The 25,247-nt window shown below is 46.1% G+C and overlaps 1 protein-coding gene across 2 annotated transcripts in view; it reads right to left on the minus strand.

The window, feature by feature from the left end:
- The window catches only part of LOC309411897 (S-adenosyl-L-methionine-dependent tRNA 4-demethylwyosine synthase TYW1-like), a gene marked incomplete at both ends in the record, with an annotated part of 106,706 nt that overhangs the window by 39,382 nt on the left and 42,077 nt on the right, over positions 1 to 25,247 (minus strand). For both annotated transcript variants that reach the window (XM_082008663.1, XM_082008662.1), the window contains 3 exons: positions 11,460 to 11,595; positions 15,408 to 15,585; positions 21,824 to 21,933. In XM_082008663.1, the coding sequence (XP_081864789.1) occupies positions 11,460 to 11,595; positions 15,408 to 15,585; positions 21,824 to 21,933 (424 nt within the window). The remainder of the gene's footprint in view (positions 1 to 11,459; positions 11,596 to 15,407; positions 15,586 to 21,823; positions 21,934 to 25,247) is intronic.

Below are 25,247 nucleotides of genomic sequence, written 5' to 3' on the forward strand. Positions count from 1 at the left end.
AAAAACCCCCCAAAAACAACAACAACAAAAAAAACACCCATCGAGGGATAAGAGTAGTTTAAAACCAGAGTCCAACTTTAGCCAAAGGCTTCTGGCTAAAGAGTGAACTGAACATTCACCAAAGTCTCTTCAGATCCAGGGGAGGAACCCAATCCTCCCCCACATCAGCTGCCAGGTGTTCAGTATTTTTAAGCCATCCCAGCAGTTATTTATACATACAGCCAGAGACTTGGACATTTCCTTACGGACTTCTGTAGTTGGAAATCTCAGCCAGGAAAACAAGATCCCACTGAAAAATTCTGCAGCGCTCAAAAAGCATGTTCCTCTAAATCAGTGCTTTCTGCTCAGCAAAGGGGGATACAGGAAGGAAGAATAAACTGCATTTTAAATAATCCTGTAATAATGATGGTTTAATTGAGCAGTCACAGGATAATGAAAAACAAAGAGGCATCAGGTCTGTAAGGTAAAAAGAATCCATGATTTGACAAAATGTCAGCACTTTCATGGGCGTAACTCGCAGAGGGCAGCCGCCAGCAACGCGGACACGCCGCCGCGCGACTAACGGAACGGCTCGGCACACCAAGCGCAGGCTCGGCCTGGGAAGGGGCTATTGTAGTTAAGAGAATAAACTGGCACCCATTATCGCAGCAAACGACAAACCAGGCACACAACTTCAAGAGTCAATTGATGAAAGCAGAGATTAATCTGCCATAAAAAACATAATTACCTTGTTAAGAAAACCCAAAATCATTCTCGCAGTCTGCGAAGCAAAGGATTTGTAATGTTTTTCTTCTGGGTTTTGTCCAAATCAGCTAAAAAGAGAACTGAAAGCCCCACCATAATTTGCTGAAAATCTTACCCATTTAACAAAGAACAACATAAACAAGGAGCCTGAAATAAATTTCTTTCTTATTGATTAAACAATCCTTGCAAGACTACTGCTCTTGTGAAGCCCTAACTCAGGAGTTAGGCTCTGCAGTAACAAACATTATGGAAAGGTAAATAGGCTTTAAACATTTTAACTGCCCATCCTATCAAACAGTCGAGCTCCAGCTCGAGCGGGGGACTGCAAGCACTGCTACCCAGTGCGGGGCAGAGTGAGACGCGCCAGGAGGGGATGGGCGGGGAGGGGACGTGCCCCATCCCAGCACCGTGGGAGCGATGCTCCACACGGGCAGACTTGTGAAGGCAGCCCCTGGACGACGCTCTGCAACGCGCTTGGGGTCTGGACATCAATCCTGCTGCAAAACAGCCGTTTGCCTGTGGCCACTGTTAGCCCCCCTGCAAACACTTCTCGCTAGCACTACCTGAGTGTGCAGGTGCAGCACTGGGAGCTTTTAGCAGCTCCCGCAGGCTTTGTATCGGGCTCTTTGTTTTGAGCAGTTAGCCTCTGAGCTTTAGCCTTGAGGAGCTGGATTCCTTTCAGTTCCCACTGGTTTACAGGATTATTCGCTACAGACAGACTCTAGGAACTAAAGTTGGAGAGCATCACCACTTCAGAGCAGGGAGCGATACTTGAGCTCCTCAACCCCTGCCCCATCATTTCCACCTGCTGAGCAAGTTCACCCCCCGGCTACCCCGCTCTCACAGCCGGGCCAGCGTCACCGCGCAGCGTCTGGAGAGACGGCAGACCGGCGGCTCGCAAGGCAAGCATCGCCCTTCCTTGCAAAGGAGCCTCCGCTACGTCCCCGCGCAGCGCTCCGCTCCCCGCGCAGCGCTCCGCTCCCCGCGCAGCTGCGCAAAGATGCATCCAGCAATGCGCTGCGGGCAGCCATCTCTCCTGTCTCGACGTGATGAAAACCACTACAAGTTCTTTTACACACCCCAAGACCACTGGGTGACCATCACAGATTGCACCCGTGATCTGGGCTGCTTATATCTGTGAGGAGGGACCTCATCCCCGCGTACACCGGCTCTAACGAGGTCAGCCATGGGCTTCAGCAAAGTTCACCTCAGCCCCACTCCTGCGCTCAATGTGCTCTCAAGTGCAGACACGAGCATGAAATCTCTGAAAGCTGCCAGGTAAGATTCTCTTGAAGCATCACACAAAACGTAAGAGCTCTCGTTTGTCACCGTGCGGCATCCTGCCGTCCCCACCTCGCTCGGAGCGCAGTATTGCTCCGTCACATGTGCGAATCTGTTCCCCACAGACAACCGCAGCAGAAGCAATGCGTGAAAATGGAGTATTTCTAGCAGAATCAGAGGGATTTGCTCAATGCAACAGAGTCCGGATAATGAAGAAAAGAGAACGAATCTCTTAAAACAGACGGTAGAAGTAATCCAACGTCATGACAAAAAACAGGGCTAGCATCAGGGTCTGCTGCCAGGTCCCGCTTCACAGACCTGCCTGAATGCAAACCGCGGGCATGCAGCACCACACGTTGCTACCGATGAGCTCCATCTCCTCACCTCGCTTCACTGAGGCACAGACTGAACCGTTAAACTACCCACCTTGCACAACTGTAACGTATGTGCCTCTCTGGCAGCCTGAACAAAAATGGCAAGTTCCCGCTCGGGCCGCTGCGGCACGGCCAGAGCCTCCGCAGAAGCACAGCCGAGCCAACGCCGGCCGGAGGCAACAGCTATGCTGCTGCAGTCTTCGCCTTCTGCAAAGGAGCGAGTCCAATCTGTAACAGTAATAAAATCTTGCACATATTAAAAAGTATTCCTGAGCCTAATACATGGATTTTAAAATTATGTTGCTTCTTAAAACAAGCGTGGCAAAGGGTTTAACAAAGTCTTACATGTCTCTGGATGCACAGTGCAACTTCTGCTCCCACTTTTGGAGGCTGCTTTCAGGGGTACCTGCGTGACGTTACCTGAAACTCCGACATCTCGAATTAAAGCCTTTTTTTAGAGACAGAGTCTCTACGAAAAGCTTTCAGATTCTCCTACTTTCACAGAAAGCTGGACTCTTCAGAAGAGCCCTGTGGGGAGATAAGGCTCCTCAAAGATTGTTAAGCAAATTTCAACACACAGAGCCAGAATGAAATAAATGTAATGAAGCAGACACAGATTTTTACAAGTCTGTAAACAGTTACCTTAGCGCTATGGATCATCAACTCTCAAGTTCCAGGGCCCATCACCACCTGTATTCTCTATGCTCCTCCGTTTTCAGAACTAAGCAGTTAGAGGAGATCATCCACAGCGTATCGAATACGAGTTCCTCTACCAGATTTAAGAGCAGCCAAGTGCTCTTCTGGGATAACAAGAAAGGGAGATCCCCAAATTAGTCAGCACAGTAATCGCACCCAACTATTGCACTTAGAAATGGCTGAACGAATTTGAAAGAAGCCAAACTGAGCCATTACAAAGGCCTTAATTGTGTAAAAAACGAAAAAATAAATCACCTTTGATTTGCCAGTTTGCTTTGACCTTATGTCACCGTTACTAATTACCAGCTTTCTGTATGCAAGTATGTGCAAGACAATAAACTCCACAAATTTATATGAAAGATACTCCAGCAATTTAGCAGCTTCAGGGGAGGCTTTGAACCCATGTGTTGTAGCTCCTGCATTTCTTACATTGGCTAGTCTAACAGCAGTTTCATCCAAGGAGAAAATGCAGGACTTGGCTCTCAAGCACACAACTTGCAAGTCCACACGGCTCCAGATGAGTAATTTCAGCAGCTATGAAAACCACATGTCGGGGCACATGGTTTGGGAGGTCACAAGACCACCCCACTGATCACAGCCATCATTTACACCCACCAGTAAGTGTCCAAAATTATAAATACCCAACTCACAACACTGCCTGCTTTTGGATTTTTAAGGGGGGGCGGAAAGCCATACAAAGGAATGGAGCCAAGGCACAAACATCCACATGCAACAAGGGAAAACGGCACTTCTTTGCATAAGCTGGTTTATTGCTAAAAGTCAATCTGACAAAGGAAGTTCAGGATCAGATTCTGCTCTCACTGGCACTCAGGTTACCCACAGCAGCGGACATGGGAGCAGAGGAAGGTTACTGACAACAGAGCACCAAAGACACGACCCTTCCCTGAGCTCTATTGCCACCTCCACGCTGCAAGATCCTGCCCTAGAGAACTGGAGGAAGGGACGGAGCTGAGCTGCTTCAGCCCCAAACCAACTGAATTAGTTCAAATCGCCTTCAGCAGCAGTTTGAGGCAAGCACGCTGCTCTCGCCCCAAGCAGAAGAGCCCTCCCAGAGCCCACCCCACCAGACGCCATGTGGCACGAAGTCCTTGTGTCACTCCAGCTACTTCTGCAAGCCTGGAGCCAGCAGCCCAGCCTCTGTCATCCGAACACACCTGCACCACAGATGACCCCTGACAAGAGGATTCCTCACCCCCTCCAGAGCAACACGTTCTCCTGATTTTATTTGCCTTGCACAGTCCATGAGTATGTTCCCTCTGCTTGGGAGAAGCTTGTTACCACATTACCTTAAATCCATTTCCTTGTTTGCAGTGTTTTTGCCTCAATTATACACTCACCCTGTCTGAGATGAGAAAATAAATCACTCTTGCAGATGCTTTGTCAACTCATCTTTCCTGAAATGTCAAATGAATAGATTCAATGAACCTAATAAACGCTTATCTGAATCATCATGCTAGAGCCGTTGACAATCGGTCAGCGAGCAGAGAAACCCAACAACTAATGCATTTAGCAGAATGGAGTATTATGCAATGCTCTGCACAATCCCAATCTATGGCATTTGGCCCAGTTACTTCAACTTTATTTTAAAACCTATTTAAGCCCATAAAGTGCAGATACAAGTTTCCTTTGCCTAGTTGCCACAAGCAGAATTTCAGGCTCACTCTTTCCTTTTTAAAGTGTTCGCATAAAACCACACACATGCTCTGTCTTCTCAGGGTGCTTTTACATGAAGACTGCTGCTCTATTTCACAACTAGAGACTGAGAAAGTGAGAAGTCCCCAAGACCACGGAGCCTGTTGGGGTAGCTGGGAGTGCTGGCCCCCAGGGAACAGGGCTCAGCCCCAGGGAACAGGGCTCAGCCCCAGGGAACAGGGCTCAGCCCCAGGGAACAGGGCTCAGCCCCAGGGAACAGGGCTCAGCCCCAGGGAACAGGGCTCAGCCCCAGGGAACAGGGCTCAGCCCCAGGGAACAGGGCTCAGCCCCAGGGAACAGGGCTCAGCCCCAGGGAACAGGGCTCAGCCCCAGGGAACAGGGCTCAGCCCCAGGGAACAGGGCTCAGCCCCAGGGAACAGGGCTCAGCCCCAGGGAACAGGGCTCAGCCCCAGGGAACAGGGCTCAGCCCCAGGGAACAGGGCTCAGCCCCAGGGAACAGGGCTCAGCCCCAGGGAACAGGGCTCAGCCCCAGGGAACAGGGCTCAGCCCCAGGGAACAGGGCTCAGCCCCAGGGAACAGGGCTCAGCCCCAGGGAACAGGGCTCAGCCCCAGGGAACAGGGCTCAGCCCCAGGGAACAGAGCAGCCCTTTGCTAGTGACTGGGTTAACACATAACAGAAGGGCTGGAAGGGGCAATAGAGGCTGGTTTGAACCAAGTTCTCTAAAAGCCAAGTCTGGCATCTCTCACGCAGTCTCGAGGAAGAGCTCAAAGCAAAAGAAAGATCATGTTTAATAAAGAGTAAGAATAGCAAATGATTCTTAAATGTTAAGTTGCAGCAAAGCTCGGCAAGCTAAATAACGCGTGCTCGTTAAGGAGTGAAAGAGAAGGGTGAACTCGGAAACTTGGAAGAGGAAGAGGAGGGCTCTCTGCTTCTCCCGTTTGCACTTCACAGGTCAGAGCCCGTTTCCGAAGGACATGGGAAGGGGAGAAGCGCCTGATACCAGGCGGCGAGGGCGGCAGCCGGGCAGCCTCTCCGCAGCTGTAACTGCTCCCCCGGCCAGACCGCGCAGCACACGAACCGCCCGTGGGCCCGGCAGTGAGGAGCAGGAGGGAACTGCTGCGGGGTAACAAAGCGCCGGGCAAGGGCTAAGAGAACACAGGTTTTACCCACCTCTGCCTCAGGCTCGCTGGGTGGCCAGAGACACCTTGCCTTCGCCCCAGTCTCGCTATCCTGTCTTCATAAGACACACAGTAACAACCAGCAGCTTGGAATAACGTATCATTTTGATTCTTAAGTGTGTTTATGAACATTTTTCCCCTTTTCTTACATGCAAGCAAACCAAGAGGTACTGGAGCAGACAGAAGAAATAAGATTTCACTCCCTCTGCAGCCAAGAATCTCACTGAAGCCCATTTGGATTGCTGCTTGCTGTGAGCTAAACTGAACAGAGAAAGATGTATTTCAGAGACAATAATTTTAATATTAAACATCGTACCTTTGTAACACTCATCATATTGCATTTCAAAAGGCTTACGCCAGAAGTCTCATTAGCAAAACCATTAAAAGAAGCACACAGCTGGTGAGGAGCATTTACTGTGCAGAAGAGTCAAATTCTTCTAAATTTATAGTGGCAAAATTGATTACTGATTCTAACATCTGTTGCAAATTTTACATTTAAATTCTCCTTAAAAAGTCTCTTAGCTCAGAAACATCAGACTAGGCTCTACAAACCAGCTCCCCTCCCCTAGTAACCACATAAATAATCTCCATGTAAATCAAATGTGCTCTTTTCATAAAAGCAATTATTACTGTCATATAATATGTAATAAGCACTAAAACATGCTTAAGACATAATTCAATGTATTTACACCACGTTTGTAATCACAGAAGCCAAGGGCAACTTTGAAGAAAGGATCACTATGGGGAAAGGAAAAAAAAAAGACTAAAGTAAACAGCACCAGCTGCAAGCCTGAAAACATTTAAATACGCAAGCTGATGTCTTCATCACCCAGAAACATACAAGGAACTACCTGTAAGCAGCATGCAAATGCAGACCTGGAAGACAGGAATAGGAGACGTTTTTATATTTCATACCTTTCTCTGGACAAACCATCTCTAGCATGGAGTCCATAGCCACAGTTGCCAAATCCATGCACTGTCAAATATGTGATATCCTAGGACAAGTAGAGCTAAGAATTCCCCTTTATGGTCGTTTTTTTAATAAAAGGGGGAAAAAAAACCCAACAACATTTGCTACATGTCACCCACAGAGCCATGACCCTGTTTCTCTATGAAATGGAAAAAGATTGAGGGCAAGGTTTTACCTGAGGTCTAAAGCAAGGGTTGTGTATGATGTCTAATGACACAGGTCTAACTGAACTCCAGAAAGTGCCAGTAAACTGTTTCTTGTGCTTTTTCTGACCCTCCTAGAAGGACAGGAAGGATAACGTTCTGCTTCATCAGTTTCTGCAGTGCCATGTCATCTATTAACCTAAAGGGTTTTTTCCTCGTTTGCTTTGTGCGTGGCTCCAATCTGTTTAAGAGAACATTGGCACTTGTCCTCTGAAAGTTAAAGCAGTTCTGCAATGCCTACTTGGTGTCTGGCAGCACAGCAAGTACTATAAGGTACAGTGTATCGAGCAGATTGGACAGGATTTATCATGATTAAGTCAAGAAGATACAGACAGAAGAGGTGACGCCACGTCAAGGTTGGAAGAGTGCTCTTCAGAGCACATGAGCCACACCAGGGACCTCTCTCCCAGTGCTTATCAAGCCCATGAGCGTGCATGGACCAGCAGCCGCTTGCTTCAAGAGCGGTCTTAGTCTCTCAACAGGTGGAAAAAAGCATGCTCAGAGATGTTGCGGTGTAATGTTGAACCACAAACGGGGCATGTTCTGCTGGTATGTCCACCACCATCTTATCTCCAGTTATTTTCAAAGTGCTTGGGTAGAAATCTGTACGCACTTTTGCCATACTGGGTCACCACATGCCCACTTCATTTATCAGCAACTCAGTGGGGGATTCCCGTTTGCCTCAGTCAACATCCCTATCGCTTGGGAAAACACTTGGTGACTTATGGACAACAACAATGAGAACAACAGTTTTCAAAGTTTCTCAACCTACAGAATCTGGTCTAGTATCACTGAGGAAAACAAGAGCACAAAGTCAAAACACAAATGGATCACAAGTCTGACTGCCACTGGATGAGAGCTCAGAGAACATTGGTTCCTTATTTCTTCCTCAGCACATGTTTGGTAAGTGGTATCTTTGAAAAAAGCATCAACTTTTATCATAAAACTTAAAGGGATGGAAAATTTACCTCTTCCCTCCTGAGCTTCTGGACCCTCATTATTAATTTGTACCTCATTTCTCATTTGGATATAGAACTATGAAGCAGAAATGGCTGGAAGAAATGCCTTTCAACCACTGGAACAGACTTTTCATCCTCACAATGAGAATAAGGATTCACATCCTTAATGCCTCCTCGGAGTGCCTGTCTATCAAGTCAAGTCACCTCTCAATCGTTCTTAGGAACTCCAGGCTGTCAGAGGACGAGGCTACAAGACTTCTCAAACGTGATGTCTGGAAGGGACACATTCTGTCGCACATGCTAACATCTTTCCTTTTCCTCTCAATTTAATTTGGAGGGCAGAAGACACATGACAAGAAACAAATGGATCCTTCTGGGAGTGTACCTGCTGTTTAACAAACTCCTCTCTCAAAAAACGTTCCTCAGCATAGAGAATTTAACACAACAATCATCTCAATGAGAAAGGACTCTAGAAAGGATAAAACTTACTCCAAATAGTAGTGGACAAAGAGGGGGTTTCTTGGTGTTTGCTGCAGAAAGAAATATTGCAACAGATTTTTATCTTCTATTCCTGAACTTCCTTTGAAAATACTGTAGCAACTAATCACCACCATGCTGTATGACATCATCATTCATACTGGGAACAATTCATTATTAAATTCACTCCTTTATTAAGGGCTCAAGAACTTTGTGCAGAACTTCAGTTAAAATAACGAAATCCGTTATCAGTAGAACTACCTCCCTAAGGCAACAGATCTGAAGTCCACCTCTTTGCCCAGGCCCTTCCATTTGTATTTTTAACAAGAATCAGCCTGCTTTTTGGTGCTAGGAAAGAGGACAGCCAAGAGAGATATCCTCACTCCCTTCTCACCTAGGACCATGTCCTCTGCTCTTTCTTTCTCCCACTCAGGTCTGTTTGGATCATCAACATTCTGCTGCAGGACCTGCCTCGAACCACCCATCCCTGCGGCACCGAGCAGAGCACCCTGGGGACAGCCCGCGGACACCCAAGCGAGCAGGGTAACCGTGCAGGAACAGCGCTCGCCAAACACCCCAACGGCAAGCACAAAGTACGACTCGTGTTTTTAAAAACTCCCTTCGCCCATTTTTGCTTTTTAAACATGCATAGATCAAACCTATCCATGATTCTTATTAGCAGTGACTCATACCAGCTGCGATTGCCAGCTTGCCTCAGCGTCAGGAGAACTGAATATGCCTGGATGGTTTGTCAGGCAGTGTGAAAATACGGGACTTGTATTTTGTTTCCAGATATATTAGCATCACTTTCCCAACACAATGCATCAGCGCCTTCCCACCTATTCTGAAACAGGAGCTGTATTTCTCAAGAATCAGCAGATGCATTAAGCTTTCACCACCTTTCATTCGTCACGGTCCTACAGCATCACACGTGAACGCCGAGCAACACACTCAGAAGGAAAACAGAAAGGTACTTTTGCCCAGAAGCAGTTCAAGACGGTTTTTGGGTACCGTAACCATGTATAGCATTAAGCAAAAAAACCTAACAGCCAGCAGCTTCCCTGAGACTTCTTGCTGTCCTCCACGTGTGATGATGCAATACGCAGCTGAGCGGGCGCTGGCGGAACAGTGTATTACCAACTGCAGCAACTATTAATTGGCTCTTGTGTTATCAGTGTTTCAAGGGCCCTTCAAAGTGCAGTTGCTTTGAGGAGAAAAGGCACCTGCTAGTTGTGCTTCTTTTTCCTCTCCTCTTCACCTTGACCAGAGTATTTTTAGCTGTATGGACAGACTTGCCAACACTTTCACCCTCAATTCTTTGCAAGAAAATTTCTGACAGCACACAGCAATGACTGAGCGACATCTATCCAGGGTCAAGAGGTGGAAGGAAAGAAATGATGGGCAAAAGCAAGCTCACAAGACTTTTTCAACATTTTTGCATTCAATATTTTAGCTCTCCTTCTTTCCACAGCTTCCTCTACTTACACAGAGAACTCAGTAAGTTTGTACCTGACTTCAGTAAGCTCAGAGTTTGGCCTGAGATTTTGTTTAACAAGATCAGCTGGCACATTGCACGCAAACAGCTTGATCAAGCTACTCGCATGACTTTGCAGAATAAAGCATCACTCAATTACACTGAGTCTCCCAGATCTACTAGTGTAAGTACATTTGGCAGAAAATGGTCCAACATTGTCATCTCAGAAGGAGGCAGAAAAACTCATTGTTCAAGTGAAACTCTCTCTTGTCTGTTCATCTCAGCAGGTAACATGTCAACTTCTGCCAAATCACTGAACAGAAGTACTTGCTTCCAGAGCACAGTAAATAATGTTTAAGTAAGTAAATAAGAGAGGGAAGACACGCTCACAAAGCACTATTTTTCATGGAATCACAGAATCATTAAGGTTGGAAAAGACCTTTAAGATCATCAAGTCCAACCGTCAACCCAACACCACCATGTCCACTAAACCATGTCCTGAAGTGCCACGTCCACAAGTTTTTTGAACACTTCCAGGGATAGAGACTCCACCACCACCCTGGGCAGCCTGTTCCAATGTTTAACCACTCTCTCAGTAAAGAAATTTCTCCTGATATCCAGTCTAAACCTCCCCTGGTGCAACTTGAGGCCATTTCCTCTCGTTCTATCGCTGGTTACTTGGGAGAAGAGACCAACACCCATTTAACTCATGTGATGCTGGGGCCACGAGTGCTTCAGTAATCACTACAAAAACTCTTACACAGTAGACCAAGTTCTGTGCTGACAGCAGCAGGCACAATCCCATGGGCCTTCAGGTCACTGTTCAGCTGTCTCAGACACAAGCTACTACAAACCATCAGTGTAAAGGATTATGCTCAAATCCACTGTTTTGGCTAAATCTTCCAGAAACAAGGAGATATGTTTACTTCTATATAGCGGGAGGTCAACTAGAGCTAGTAAACTCCAGCACACACGTTTTAATGTCCTTTACTGCTGTTTCAAGGGAACCTTTGAGATCCAATGCTAAGTGCCACACGGGGATTTTTAACTCTTCCTAGGCTTCCCTGAATTTCCCATTTTCCTTCAGCAGCCTGCTTTTCAGTGTAAATGCTTCATTAGGAAATATTTTATTATTTTATAATCTCTTAATCTCTCATAGCATCTTGTATTCACAGCAGAATTTACTGTCCTATTTGACACACATTCTGCTCTGCTTTTGTCAATAAATTTCTCCCCACATGGAAAATTGATTAAACTTGCTGGACTTTATACACTGTAATGTACAAAACATGTAAATATGCTTCCAACACATCCAGAACCCATCCACGGTCCATCTTAAGCCTCCCAAGTCTTCTACTTTTGTCCTGAGTAGTTAAGGTGCAAAAGGAAGAAAAAAAAATATTTAAAAATACGTTCTTCACTGGGTACCTTTTCAGACAAGGCCTTTAAACTCTCTAGAAACCTCTGCCAGAAGTCCTTGAAGAGAGGTCGATCAATTCTCTTCAGGCTCTCTCTGGTGCTGGCATCCACGCTGACATACAGCTGCGTTACTGGCCCAAGGTTCCTTGGAAATAAAAAGAAGGGTATTGTTGTTTTCAGACATTACTGCTAGCTGAATTTGTGTTTTCCTACCAAAGCACACATAAAATACAGCATCTCTGAACAAGCTGCTCTGCTGGTCCAGTAGCAACAGGAACTATACAGTGTTTACAGGGAAAACTATCAAAGTCCAGTGGTTCATCTCTGCCAAGTGACCATCATCTTAATAGCAAAACGTTACGACCTACTTTCAATAAATAATATAGCCCAAAGCTAAGAACATCACATATAGAGACCTTGGCTGACATTTTAATCATCTTTTCCTCACTGAACTGGAACATATTTCGCTCCAGTGTAGCTGTAACACGTTCAGAAAGGCTTCCCAAAGCAGGCTGCCAGGGGTTCACGTGAGGTGCTGAAAGGCCCCTATGGTTAAAAACCATGAAGCTCAGCCCCTTCCCCAAGTTCTATTTGCCCTGGTCTATGGAAAAATAATCCCATTCAACAGAACTACAGCCATAATTCAGCCAGTTTCTACTGCTGGACACATTGAACTTACCTGGCATCATCAGTTAAATAATTTTTTGACGGAAAATCAAAGCTGTTTAGAAAATAAAACCAAGCACAACCCCCAACGTGTTCTCCTTCCACTCCCAAGGCTCTTATTTCCTATAAATCCTGCAGTATAGTCTCTCTGGTCACATAATGCCGGTGAGCACAGCATCTGTGAGCCCAATACTGGTAACTTCTAAAAAGATTAAACCTCATCTGCTGCGTGAAGAGCCTGGGTTGAGCCTTAATCCCTTCCACAAACCCCAAGGGTATAAAGGAGAAGCAGCAACGCTGCAGTCCATTAGCAAAGGGATAACGAAGGGCATTAAGAGGAACAACCTAAAACCACCTCCCTTGTCACAGACAAAACCGATAAAGGCAGAGAGTGTAACACACACGCACCCCTCATGGCACCTCCACCCCGGTGTCTCCAAGACGAAGTGACAGAATCCTAATTGCACTACATAACTCTTCAGCTCTTAACAATTTAGGACTTAGGACGACATTTTGCAAGCGTGTTTTGTGAAGTCTGTTAATGAGCAGGCTTGATTTGGGTCTTTATAAAAGATAAGAAATTAGAAACTATTGTTCAGCTGCCAAACAGTGCCACCTAAAATTACACCAAAACCCTGCCCTCCCCAAAGGTGACAAAGTGACAAGAACTGTCCAGAATCAGACTGAGCAGAGCTTTTAGTGTCCAGAAAAATCCACTTACCATGCACACTCAGCCTATCTAAACATATTCTTTCTGTATGTATTTAAGAAAGAAGAATGAAATAGCCCAGAGGAAATTTAGCATTTTAGCTTAAGAAACCCTGTTTTGCAAACAAGCTTGTCTGGACTGGCAGCCCAAAGCCACAATCTCCAAAAGTGACCAAATGTTCTAGGTGTAAGTGGATTGAAGTATTCCATTGCAAAAAAACACATAGCCAAAATACTCTTCTCTTTACTTAATGCTGCATTTGCCTAATTAAAAGGGGCCTCGCTGAAGATGGAGCAAGGGTTTTTCAAAACATGAGCTGAGAAAAATAATCTCTTCTCCGATGATCTCAATCCTAGGGACAGGCAAGAGCCAGACTCACTGTTATACTGGAGAAAATTAAGGAATTAGAAGTGATGCCAGGGAGGGATTTCTGCCCCACGCTGCTCCAAAACAGAGCAGCCCACAGGTTCCTGCCATGGCTGGGACGGTGGCCAGGACGACCTCGTGCATGCTCTGCCAAAAGGGAACTAGGAGAAAGGGCAGCTGTGGGTCCAGCCAGCACCAGGGAGAAGCAGAGCACAAACTGATGGTCCTGGAACACAGCTACGTTTCATAATTAACAGGACATTTAGTTGCACGGTACTAGGATGGATTGTCAAACATTCCCCCTTAACTTTCGGTTGCAATTTCCAAGCTAGCTCAAACAGCTGAGATCACATCCAGGAGATCAAGTTCACATTTGGCATTTACCACATATGAACTTCGGTAGAAATCATGACCAAACAGCAAAGCACAACTCGAGAGCAGTAAATTGACTTCAGACCACCGGCCATGAGGTGGTTTCATAAGCCAGACAGGACACAGGCGACTCAATGATACAAAGAACAGAAACAGCAATATAATAAAAACGTGCATTTGTTTATGAGCAATAATAAGCATCTGCTCGTTGTTATTATTATTGACGCTCATAAACGCAAACACGTACACAAGGGTTCTTGTTCATGGCGACTAATCAGAAGCAAGAGGAGGAAGAGGACAAGAGCCAGGTAACTGTTCACAACGAGCTCATGTGCTATAAAACCTCCCTCACTTCTTGAAAACACATGTGTGCCTGGAGGCTGCGGATCAAATGCAAGAGGAGGAGGAGGAGGAGAGGAGAGAGGAAGGCACAGGCAGCAGCATGCTGGAGACCCAGCCAGGGGGTCTGCAGAGCCGGCGGGCCCCTCTCCTAAGCCCAGCGAACACCCCAGGCCACGCTCCCCATTTGCACGCTGGATGCCAGAGGTCACGCTGCCTATTTCAGGACTAACTTTTAGACTATAGGTCCCCTCTGCTGACAGAGGAGTGAGCTTGGTGCATACTTCAGTTCCCATATTAAGCAAATCGTTTGCTTTCATGAGCCAAAGACCAGTTGCCATTTTTAAGACAGCAAGACTAGCATTTATCACTTTTTTTGTTTCTTTTTAAAAACATTCAGCAGATCCTAGGAAATGCAGCTTCAAAATACAGTGTGTGGTCTCTTTCTAAAATGTTATTTTTAGGAAAGAGCAATTTCTGTCTATCGGGCACATAATACATGACTTAAAGTAACTTGATTACACAATTATTCAATCATTTGGAATGCCTTTGTAGTGTATAATTACTCACTCAAAAATTGCATGCCCTCCCCTCTCACTGCCATATTCGGACCACGAGAAGGAACTGAAAAGGAAGCTCCACCAGAAAGCGCTAACACGGAGAGGCACCGAGCTGAAATGACAAGCTGAGCGACGCATCCTGCGTACAGCTCCGCTAACATGCTCACATCACTCCAAGGTTGGACCTTGTCGGTGTTATTAGCTGATGGTAGTCTGACGAGTTCCCAACCAACTTGCAGCTCACCACATGCTGCATTTCCTTGCTACATTGCTTCAGATTTCGTTAAAAGCACCCTGGATGCTCAAGGGCATCAGAAACAGGGATTCTTTGCATTTGTAAAGACTCCTTCAAAGTTCATTAAAATGTTTTGAATGTTTAGCTCAAGTCCCTCAGAGGGAGGTTAAAAACTACCGCTCCCACTTGCGCAGATGACTCTGTGCTTTTCACCTTTTCTTATCCTGCACTCCGGGTCCTGCTGGAGATGCTGGGCTGTACAGATCTTTGGTTTGAGCTGTCTTTGGTCTTATGGAGTAAAGAACAAAGATCAGACTACAAGAGAAGCACACAAACCAAAAAGGCAATTTATGAGTTCGGTCTCCTGCTCTAGCTGTCAGAAAACACTCACACCAGTTATCCATGTCCCCAAGCATCAAACACAGCTCACTCATTCTCCTTCCATCGCACCTCCGGGAGGTACTACATTACATTCTCTTCACTTTCAGAAGTAATCACACTTTGCTTATGACATAGAGAAAAGAAAATCAAACTGGGGGAGAGATGAGAAAGAGCACAGGGAGATTAAGGTTAAAATCAAATAGATGCCAAATGGGCTTTTTCATTGTTGGTGCTCATGCAGAGCTGACTCTGATGAGCGATAAAATGGAATTAAAACACAGGTCAGCACTCAAATGTTTTAGTAGGGAGATATTTTGTCCAACTCTTACCTAATCTCCTCTGGGAACTGTGCATTTGTAACCAGGAAACTAGAGATGCTGTGCTGGTGCAGGAGCTGCACGAAACGGTTGATCTCTGGGTACATGATGGGCTCTCCCACCAGTGACAATGCGCAGTGCTTCACCGTCATTGCTTCCTCAAAGCGATCTGCTTTTACTCCTGACACGCCTGCAAAAAGAGGGAAAACAGGCTTAAATCAACTAAACCTGCTCCCAAACCATGCACCTGTATGTAAAATATACCCTGGCACAAGGAAGACTGAGCAAAACCAGCTGGAGCCCTCCTGAACCAGAGGGGACACCAGGCCACAGCCAGTGCCCACTGAGCCAGCTCCGCAGGAACCCTCAAAACAGCGCACGCCCAGACACACGGAGCTTGGGGTTTTGCGTGTTAACTGCTGCAAGCAATCTTCTGGTAACATTTGAGTCAAGCTTTCCACTGCAAAGACTTCAACAATGCTGCCTGAATGCTGAGACAGAAACACAAGAGCCAGTTTATTGCCACTTCAAGTAGGCATCTTAAAGAAAACCAGGTTTTGCCTGTCTCCGCTGCCGACCCCCTGTGGTCCCCCCAGCCCCATGAAGACCAGCTCCCCACACTTCGCCAAGCAGAGCACCAACAACCTGAATCCATATTGGCAACCGCATGAAATGCAGCTCTGTAGAGGATGCTTTCAGAAAGAAAACCCAACACATGACACCGTCCTGAACAGCAAGAGACATTTCAGAACGAAGAGGAAAACACAAGGAGCTCAAGCTGTAGTATCCACATGAAAATGCTGTCTGCAGGTTTAACCAAGCTGAGCCACATTTATTATACCCACGGGGGCGCAGGGGCGAGGCGAATACTCCTCCAGCCCATCCGTATCTGACCAAGTGCTCAGGACCCCATATGAAATCATCTGACTACACACAAGCTTTTGTTCCAAATATGTCACTTCACATTTCCTTGACGTGCCTTGAAGTACTCGAATAATATCTGAGGCTTTAGATTGGGGGTTGGTCTGTTTTAAAAGAAAAAAAAACAAAAAACACAAAGACTTGAGTTTCAAACCAGGTCCTCAGCTCACCTCTCGTTGCCTAGACGCTGGAGCTCAAGCGGTACAGAACGTTACATGCTATGCTGCAAAGCCAAGATAAAAAGAGGAGTTTGTGGATATTGCTTCAGCCTCACATAGAAAAGCTGGTTTGCTATCAGAGCAAAGCTTAGTGCATTTTAAACCAGCCAGGCTCAGTCCTGAATAAGTGACAGGACTAATGGTTATTCCGCAGAAACTTGACAGTACTAAATGAGGACTTTATTTGAAAAGAAAGAAGCATCTCAACCACACACTGAGATTAAAGGACTCCCTTTTGTATTCCTAAAGCTACTGTAGGTCATTTTTGGAATTAATTAATTTCTCTCTCTCAGCATCTTGCAGTTGGACTACGATAATTACCGTGCCAGCTTTATAGGCAGACAGAAGCAAATTCCAACATCACATGAAGTTTGAGAGTAACTCTCTCAAAACAGTTTACAGCAAATCTGTCATACATAAATAAGCTCCAGAGGAGGGTAGAGGCTTTGTATGCAGTCGTTTGACCATATAAACCACCAGCTAGGCAGGGATAAACTAAACAGGATTAGTGGGTATTCCAGGGAGCGCATGAACCCTCCTGCACTTGTGGCTGCCATACCGCTACAGCACTCAACCTCTGCTCCTCTGGATGAGGCTCCTCTGCCTTCAGTCAATGAACTTCAGCACAGTCAGAGCCTGGGCAGATGTTGTATGGCATGCAGCAGGTCCAACGCAGCCACAGGAGCCTGGAGCTGTAGGAGCTTGAGAAGACCCAAGAGGCAGTGGCATACAGCTCTCAGCTCCTGCCCAGCTCAGACCTCAGCAGAGCATGCAGCCAAGCCTCCTCTGACCAGCACATCTCCTTTGAAAAGCTGATTCCAGCTGCCCTCCTACTGGTGCACTTTAATTTGGGAAAGAAAAGCATCATCTGGCACATGACCCTAGAGAGGCTGGTCGCCGACTTCGGATGCCCCTCTGCAAGTACCTGGACACCAGTCATCACAAGTGCCTGCGTGAGTGAGACGACAAGGAACCTGTTTTATCTACTCTTACAGCAAGACACACAGGTAGTCTTAGGATTTCCTAATTCAGACCATACATTTTTGTTTTTTTCATTTTTCCCCAAGTTGCACCAGAGCTGTATTATCAGACTCCCACTCTCCTATTTTTTAATTACGTTTCCATTCTGTGTGTGCCCTTCGCAAAGGCAGAGATTTACTAGTCACTACCTAGAAAATGTAGCCATCAAAAACTACTTCACACCTTCCCACCTTAGCTCCCTGTCAGTAAAATGGCTCCCCATCAGTTACTCTAAAAGGTAATTATGTGACATTAACTAATGTCTACAGTCTTCAAAACCAGTACAAACTATGGCAACAATAAACAAGAAGATGACATATCATCATCTCTAAGAGCATGGATAGGAGCTCTTAGAGCATAGAGGGCTATCCTCTAGGATATCTTATAGGATAGAGTCCCCACTAATTCTTCTGTTCCTTCAAAGATCTCATTTTTACTACAATGCGTGGAATTAATAAAGCACCAGACTAGCTCACCATTTCCTCTGGCAGACGGAGATGTGGGTACGCGTGTACCTGCGTGCAGAGCTGTGGTACTGGTGCGAGAAAGAGCACCAATGTATTCAACAGGTTTTGGCTATCATCTGAGCAGCACTACCAGACACTCAGGAGCCTTGAGGGCTCTCTAGCGAAGACATTTTCCCCATGCTTTTCTCCTCCAGTAGCCAGGTTAGTCTGGTCTGCTCCACGCTGGGGGTCAGCATCCAAACACCTCGTCCGACGCGCGCAGTACCCTGCGGGGAACGCCTCTGGCGTCGCCGGGGCCCAGCTGCAGCCTGTCCTCCCGCTTCAGCAAAGCGATCCAGCTCGTCTCACTGCTCAAGCCTCGGTGGGGTTTATGGGGTTCGGGTGGGTTTTTTCTCTTAAAATCAATCATAATAAAATCCAACCTACTATTCGTGGAGCGCTGCTAAGCTCGCTGGACGCAGACAGTCCTGTTTTCCGCCTGAGGCACTCCCAGCCTGGAGAGAGGACAGCTTTCTGTCCGCGCATCGTTTAACTCTCCCTGGCTTCAGCTTACCACGCCGCGTTTCAACTCAATTTTGCTTTCACCGATTCTACTCTAACAATATTTTCACATGCACCTCAGGGAAGCGATGATGTAAAATTCACGAAATGTAACAGCAAGCTACTGGGCTTTTCTTACTGATTTTTCTTCTCCTTAATAAACCTTTTGCTTTTAGGCTCCCGAGACAGGAAGCGTGTTGCCATCTACCACTCTGAAAAAGTAACACATCTTTTCTTTTTCTACTTTGCAGCACAGTCCTAGTCCAGAGACTTTTTTTTTTTTTTGGTCTTTCTCCTTTCACAGATCCAGGTCAAGGATAACTGTGCTGAGGCTGCACATGCAAGTTTCAGGGAATATTTACGAATTTGTTGAATGGAAAATACGCTCCAAGAAGAGAGAACTGAGATGTCCTTACAGGCCTCTCACTTTGGGAATATTTCCAGATGCTGCTAAGTCCTTCCCTCCCCCCAACCCTTTTTGGGAAGACATCAGGGGGTAGTAAGGGAAGGAGAGGGTTATTGCTTAGTCTGAAGTTGGCTTTAAACAGATTCCTGCCCTCAGCTATCAGAAGACGGTAGGGCTTTCAAGCATCTGCAAAGTCGCTTTTGTTCTTCGTCTTTCTTTAGTGCGAACACCACACACTTCTGCCGTGCAGGGGCAACGCTTGCACCACGCCACACCAGTACTGCGCAGCGCGAGGGCGATTCCTGCCTTCACAAGTACACCCTCCGTACTCCACCAGCAACCGCATGCAAATCCAGTCATCACTTCAAACAACACGTGGCTTCCTCCTAAGCAACTATAAATGGCTATTTTCAGTCAAGTCCTGCCTCATAGAAAGGACAGGGGTTGATATTGTTTAAGACTTCCCATTTTAACAATCATATCAAAAATCACAGAACTGATTAAGAGGGGCTGCTGCAGGTCTCTAGTCCAGCCTCCGGCTCAGAGAGGACAATTGCCAACACTGGACCAGGGTGGTAATGGCTTTACTTAAAAGAATTGAAAACCGCCAAGGCTGGAGGGTCCCCCAAGCTCTCTGAGCACCGCCTTTGCTGAACAAGCTTATTTTGATGTCCAACGTGCACTCCCAAACAGAAACCCAAGTCTGTTTTCCCTTGTTCTACCATGGCAGGTGGGTCTCCCAGCATGGACCAACACGGGGTTATAACACTCTCAAACAGAAGCCATCCACTTCTTCCTAAACTCCACGTGCATCTATTGGCCCAATAATCATGTTTCTCAAGGTCCCACTGAAGTAAAGCTGTGCCATTGAGTGTGCCTGCCACCCTCCCTAAATTAGTATCGCCCACAAAGCTGTTGAGGGTGTATTCAGTATCATCATCCCCATCATCTGTTGATGGAGATGTTGTACAACATAGGTTCCTGGATCAACCCCTGAAGTACACTGCTTGTTAGCAGCCAGCAAACTGACCGAGCTACTGATCACAACCCTTTCAGCATGCCCAATGACATTTCAACTCCTCTAGGAGCCTGCCTACCCAGAACAGACAGGATAAAAGAGCAGAGTTTGAGAAGTGCTCAGTGCCTTAAGCGTTAAACACAAATACTCTTGTTGATAGCTGTAACAGTCTTATAGAGCCATTACAGCCTTCCAGACAAAATTTGACATCCTACATGCTCTTCACTCATGCAAACCACCTGCACCCAAGCTCCTGCTGTGCTGGCACTGCACCCCAGCAGCTGAGTTAGCTGGCAGCCATGACTCCCTGCAGCAGCTCTGGCCCAGCCAGTCGGGCAGCACTGCTGCAGGCAGCCTGCCTTAGCCTGGCACTCTCCCCACGCTGCCCACATGGCTGCGGTGCAAAAGAAACGCCAAGGCTAGGCAATGAGACCCGCGCTTCCTTACAGACTGCCCTGCCTCAAGCTCTGACAGCTGGGCTTTGCTTAGTCTGAAGGAAGATGCACTGACACCAGCTACCTCTTCATCTCACTTCTTCTTCCCCCAGGAAAGCTTCTTCTAACAAATTATCATCATTTTGCCCTATCCCACCACAGCACCTTCACTGCTTTCCCCTGGACGAGGTCTAGGGCTGTGCTCCAGTCCTCCGGACCGCATGTGTGCGACGGGCAGAGTGCAGCCAGGTCTGGTTCTTCCCACTGCTCCCTATCCAGTTCAGCACAGGAGCTCCCAGGGAACTGGCTTCCCTGGAGCTGCAGGTCTGAGCACACAAGAGGATTCAAACCAGCCACTTGATGAAAACGAAGCTCATGAGGCCCTAACTTGAGTTATTTTTCCGCCTATTATATAACTCCAATGAATGAGACAGAGCGACTCTGCTCTGCTGACTGCAGGGTTTTTTTACCTGTCACGTTTCTAATCCATTGGGTTCTCTCTGTGCGCAGCCAACATAAACAAACAGGTTCCTAAAATGACAGCCAAGACTAAGGCTCATCTTGCACATTTTATGGATACTTCATTCCACTCCTGCTGCTTGCACAGCCTCCGCTGTCAGTTAGCAAGAGCAGAGACCTAGACCTGTCCTGCCAAGCTGGCCAGCCCTCCCAGCACGCAAAGCTGACCTTGGCAGAGTAACCAAGTTTATCACTTTTTGGAAAAAAAGAAAAAACCCAACTGTATATATACACACACACACTTAATAACAAACCCACAAGGAGTTCCTATGGGAAGCAAAATACAGTACTTTTCAGAGGTGCTGTATAACAGCAGCTTCAGTCACAAACAGATGTACTGAATAATTCCTGAAAATAGTAACACCTTGAATGCTACTGTTCATTAACTAATGAGAAAAATGCAATCTATAAGTTTCAGAGCTAACAAAAGCTCCCAGGGGATTAACACTGGGAAGTATATTTCCTATCAGGTTAGAGGCTGATCCCTTTTGCCTTCTACTCGCCCTCACTTTTACATAAGAGCCAAGATCCCCTGTCATCCAGGCCAGCGTTAGCGACTGCGGAAGCCTCTGTGCACACCAAGGAAAAGGATATGACAACTACAAAGACGCACAAGAGGCAGCTGCACTCTACTCCCTCGAGGCAGCAGTAGATACCCAATGGCTGACTCATGTTCTAATGTCAAAAACAAGGCAGAACATCTCAGAAAACAGGAAGTGTGCCAGAAGTGTCTTCTCACTTACCCTTCTTTCTGATATTACAAATCTCATGCCTCCTTCCCAGCATTTCACAGATGACCAGAACGTTTTCATCTATGCTGTGAAGATGCTACTTCTGGTTACCTTCCAAAAGCATCATTAATGGGGAAAAAGCAGGAGAAGTTACCTTTGAACTGCTTGATCATATTCTGATGGTTCTCAATAGCCTCCTGCAAGATCATTTCAGGTTGGTCCATCTTCCATCGCCACTCTGTGCCCACTGGATTTGTATGATGTCTGAAGAAAAGAGAGATAGTTATTCACTGTCGTTTGTAATGTACACGCAAGAACCCATCTGTCGCCCTGGGGACTTTGGCATTATTTAATAAAATTAAAAGCAACAAAAATTTCTCAGGAATATCCTGCTTCCAACACAATTCTCAGATGTGATCTTTGAACACCATTGTCATCATTCTTCTCCTTCCAGGCTCTGGATTCTCCCCAGAAAAAAAAGCATGGACATTGCAGTTTATACTAAACTCAACATACCTATTTTGAATCACAGGTGAAAGGTTTCCAAGAAGCTAATATGATGCTCTGCAGCCAGAAAGACCTCTGCAGAGAAAGGAAAACTGGTTCTACCTCCTCCTCTGACCACAGCTGAAAACCAATTCAAAAAAGGAAGGTCCTAAGCCATTTTTAGTTCTACTGCGAATGTACCAACTGCCACCCTGAGAAGAACAGGATTTGTTTCTAACCCAAATCCTTGTGTAACATGCCAGTAATAAGACTGACAAGGGCAGACTACTTCAGAAATATAAGAAGGAAGAGACCAGGAAGCCTCCAGTATGCTGAAGATGCATTGCTGGTGGATCTGGTTAATCTCCCAGATTTACTCCATAGAGGCTTCTCATCACTTCTGAGATCTGCTAGCTACCGCGTTACTGAAACCCCAATGTACAAAGTAAAACTAAAATGTTGATTTCTCTGAGCCAAACAGACTACAGGATAAAAAACCCACTTCTCTTCCATCTGAGGGACAGCTTATAACACTGCATTAGGAAGCCAACCTTGCCTACCCAGAAAGGACCGCTGTACCCATATTTTGTTTTCTTCAAAAACAGAAAAAGCCTATCCAGGCAGATCCACCCAAGCACCTGGAAGATACATGGCATTTCTCCCCATTCCCTATTTCATTAGCATGAGATGATGTTATAAAGCCATTGGAAATCATGTGGGGAAAAAAAAAAAAATGCATCCTGACAAGCAAACAAAATACTACAACCAACTGGTGTGGTACCCATCGTAGAATTATAGACTGGTCTGGGTTAGAAGGGACCTTTAAGGTCATCTAGTCCAACCCCCCTGCCGTAAGCAGGGACATCTTCAACTACAGCAGGTTGCTCAGAGCCTCGTCCAACCTGACCTAGAATGTTTCCAGGGATGGGGCATACAACCACCTCTCTGGGCAACCTGGGCCAGGGTTTCACCAAATGCTCACACCTGGACAAACACAACCGAGAGAGAGCCTGCACCTCGCCCAGGCCTCTCCCTGGTGAGAGGGATTTCCCACTAACTTTGCTGCACTTAGGCTGGTATCAAACAGGGATAATTCAGCCTTTAAGTATCATACTAAGAAAATCAACAAATTCCTGTGCTTTTACCTATTTGTTCTCTCTCCATCTTCTGCTTTTTTCCAAAGTACGCTACAAAAGTTGCTCCACTTTTCCCCCACCAATTCTACTGCAGCTCATAGAATAATTTATTAATAGAAGAGTAGCGTATTTTGCAGCGTCTTTCCAAATAGCACTACTGGATTAACATAGCTCTGGACAGGAAAACAAGACCAAACAATATATACTCCTGAAACTCTGTTTTCTAACTGGCTGATCTCCGTTTCCTCTACAACTCTCCATGGTCCCTGGAAGGCAGCCACAGAGGCGACTGTGCGGTAACCTGCCGTATTCAGCCTTCCAGCTACGCGGGCATTAGGACACGATGCCCAGCACTTAACTGGAGGAGAAAAGACAGAGGGAAGCACTTTCTCAGAATGAAGCAGATAGCCCAGTGCTTACTGAAGACAATCCCACTGACTTCTCCAAGTGAGAAAGATCTGCAGCTCCATACTTCAACAGTGCTAAAACACACAAATTCCAGACCCAGCATCAATAAAAGCAAGCCTTTGGCCCAAACATTTCTTCATCCACTTCAAGAGCAAAGATTTAAACACTGCTGTCAAACTACTTTACCATCTCAAAGATCCTTTAAGCTAAAACATCTTTGCTTTTTGAATTTCCTTTTTTTTTATTCCTGTCTGCCAACATGGAAAGTTTTCTGAATGCAAACTATAAAAGGCATTTATAAAACTCTTACATGGTTAACTACATAACTTGTACCTTGTATATTTAATAGGGCAAGTTGGCAGAAAACCAATAGGCTCTTGATGCATGCTGGACAGCTATTAATTATTAGTGTCTAACAGTCCTTGAATTTTTAACACATTCTGACTGTTTAATAAACATACCAGGTCATGTCTACCAAGCAGCTTATTTGGCAAAAAGCAGTTTTTCTTCTAATAGAAGGAAAAAGTAATGCCTTGTGGTTGATGAGATTGTTTCACAGCCCCTGGCACAGACAGAATTCCACTGTCACCTTCTCATCCCCTGCAGGCTCTGTGACCCTCCGCATCATCCGCCTCAGCAGCTACTCAAGCCTTGAGCAGGTAATTGTGCACGGTATTCCTTCCCTTCCCAAAATAACACAAGCAAAAAAATAGTCTCACTCGAAACCACACACACTAGAAAACCCTTATTTTATTAGACATTCCAGGCATGAAACAGGTTTGATACTTCAGAGACAAACCATCACTGCCACAGCACCCCACCACCATGGAGCGATGCAAGGCTGGATGGAACACGATGGGGAGCTGCCAGCTCGCTCCCGCTCTCCCCTGGCTAATAGGCTGCCTCCAACCCTTATTTATATTCTCATCAGACCTTTGATCTACCAGTATTACTTGCCAGCATTACCAAAGTGTCCCTGGCAGTCAACCAGACCTCCATGAAGAAGGTGTATGCTTCAGTGGCTCAGTGCACCCCCCTCCCCAACCACTCATGTATTATTTTAATAAATCAGCTTTTGCTTTATATCCTCTTTTAAAATGGCTGCTCTCTTCTGTAAGCAATGCTTAATATTACGAAGTCTTTCAAGAAACTTTGAGGGAAAAATGCAGCACGGGTATAAAGTATCATTTACTCCAGTGATCAACTGATTGATGTTGGCATCTAGTGGGGAACATGAAGGGAGGTGGTGGAGTCACCATCCCTGGAGGTGTTCAAAAAACGTGTGGACGTGGCACTTCAGGTCATGTGGGCATGGTGGTGTTGGGTTGATGGTTGGACTTGATGATCTTAAAGGTCTTTTCCAACCTTAACGATTCTGTGATTCTGTGAAGAAACACCGGTGGCAGTAATCACGAAAGGACAGAGCACATGGCTCCCAGAAAGGGACGGGAGGGAAAGAGTGGAACAAAATCAAGAAAGTTCAAGAAAGCAGACTTCAGTGAACCTTGAGAACCAGCGGTTAAGATCCCAGAGGAGCAGAGTTCAAGG

Source organism: Phaethon aethereus (assembly GCF_964289735.1).
Source record: "Phaethon aethereus genome assembly, chromosome: 19".
In the NCBI taxonomy this organism is placed as follows: domain Eukaryota; kingdom Metazoa; phylum Chordata; class Aves; order Phaethontiformes; family Phaethontidae; genus Phaethon; species Phaethon aethereus.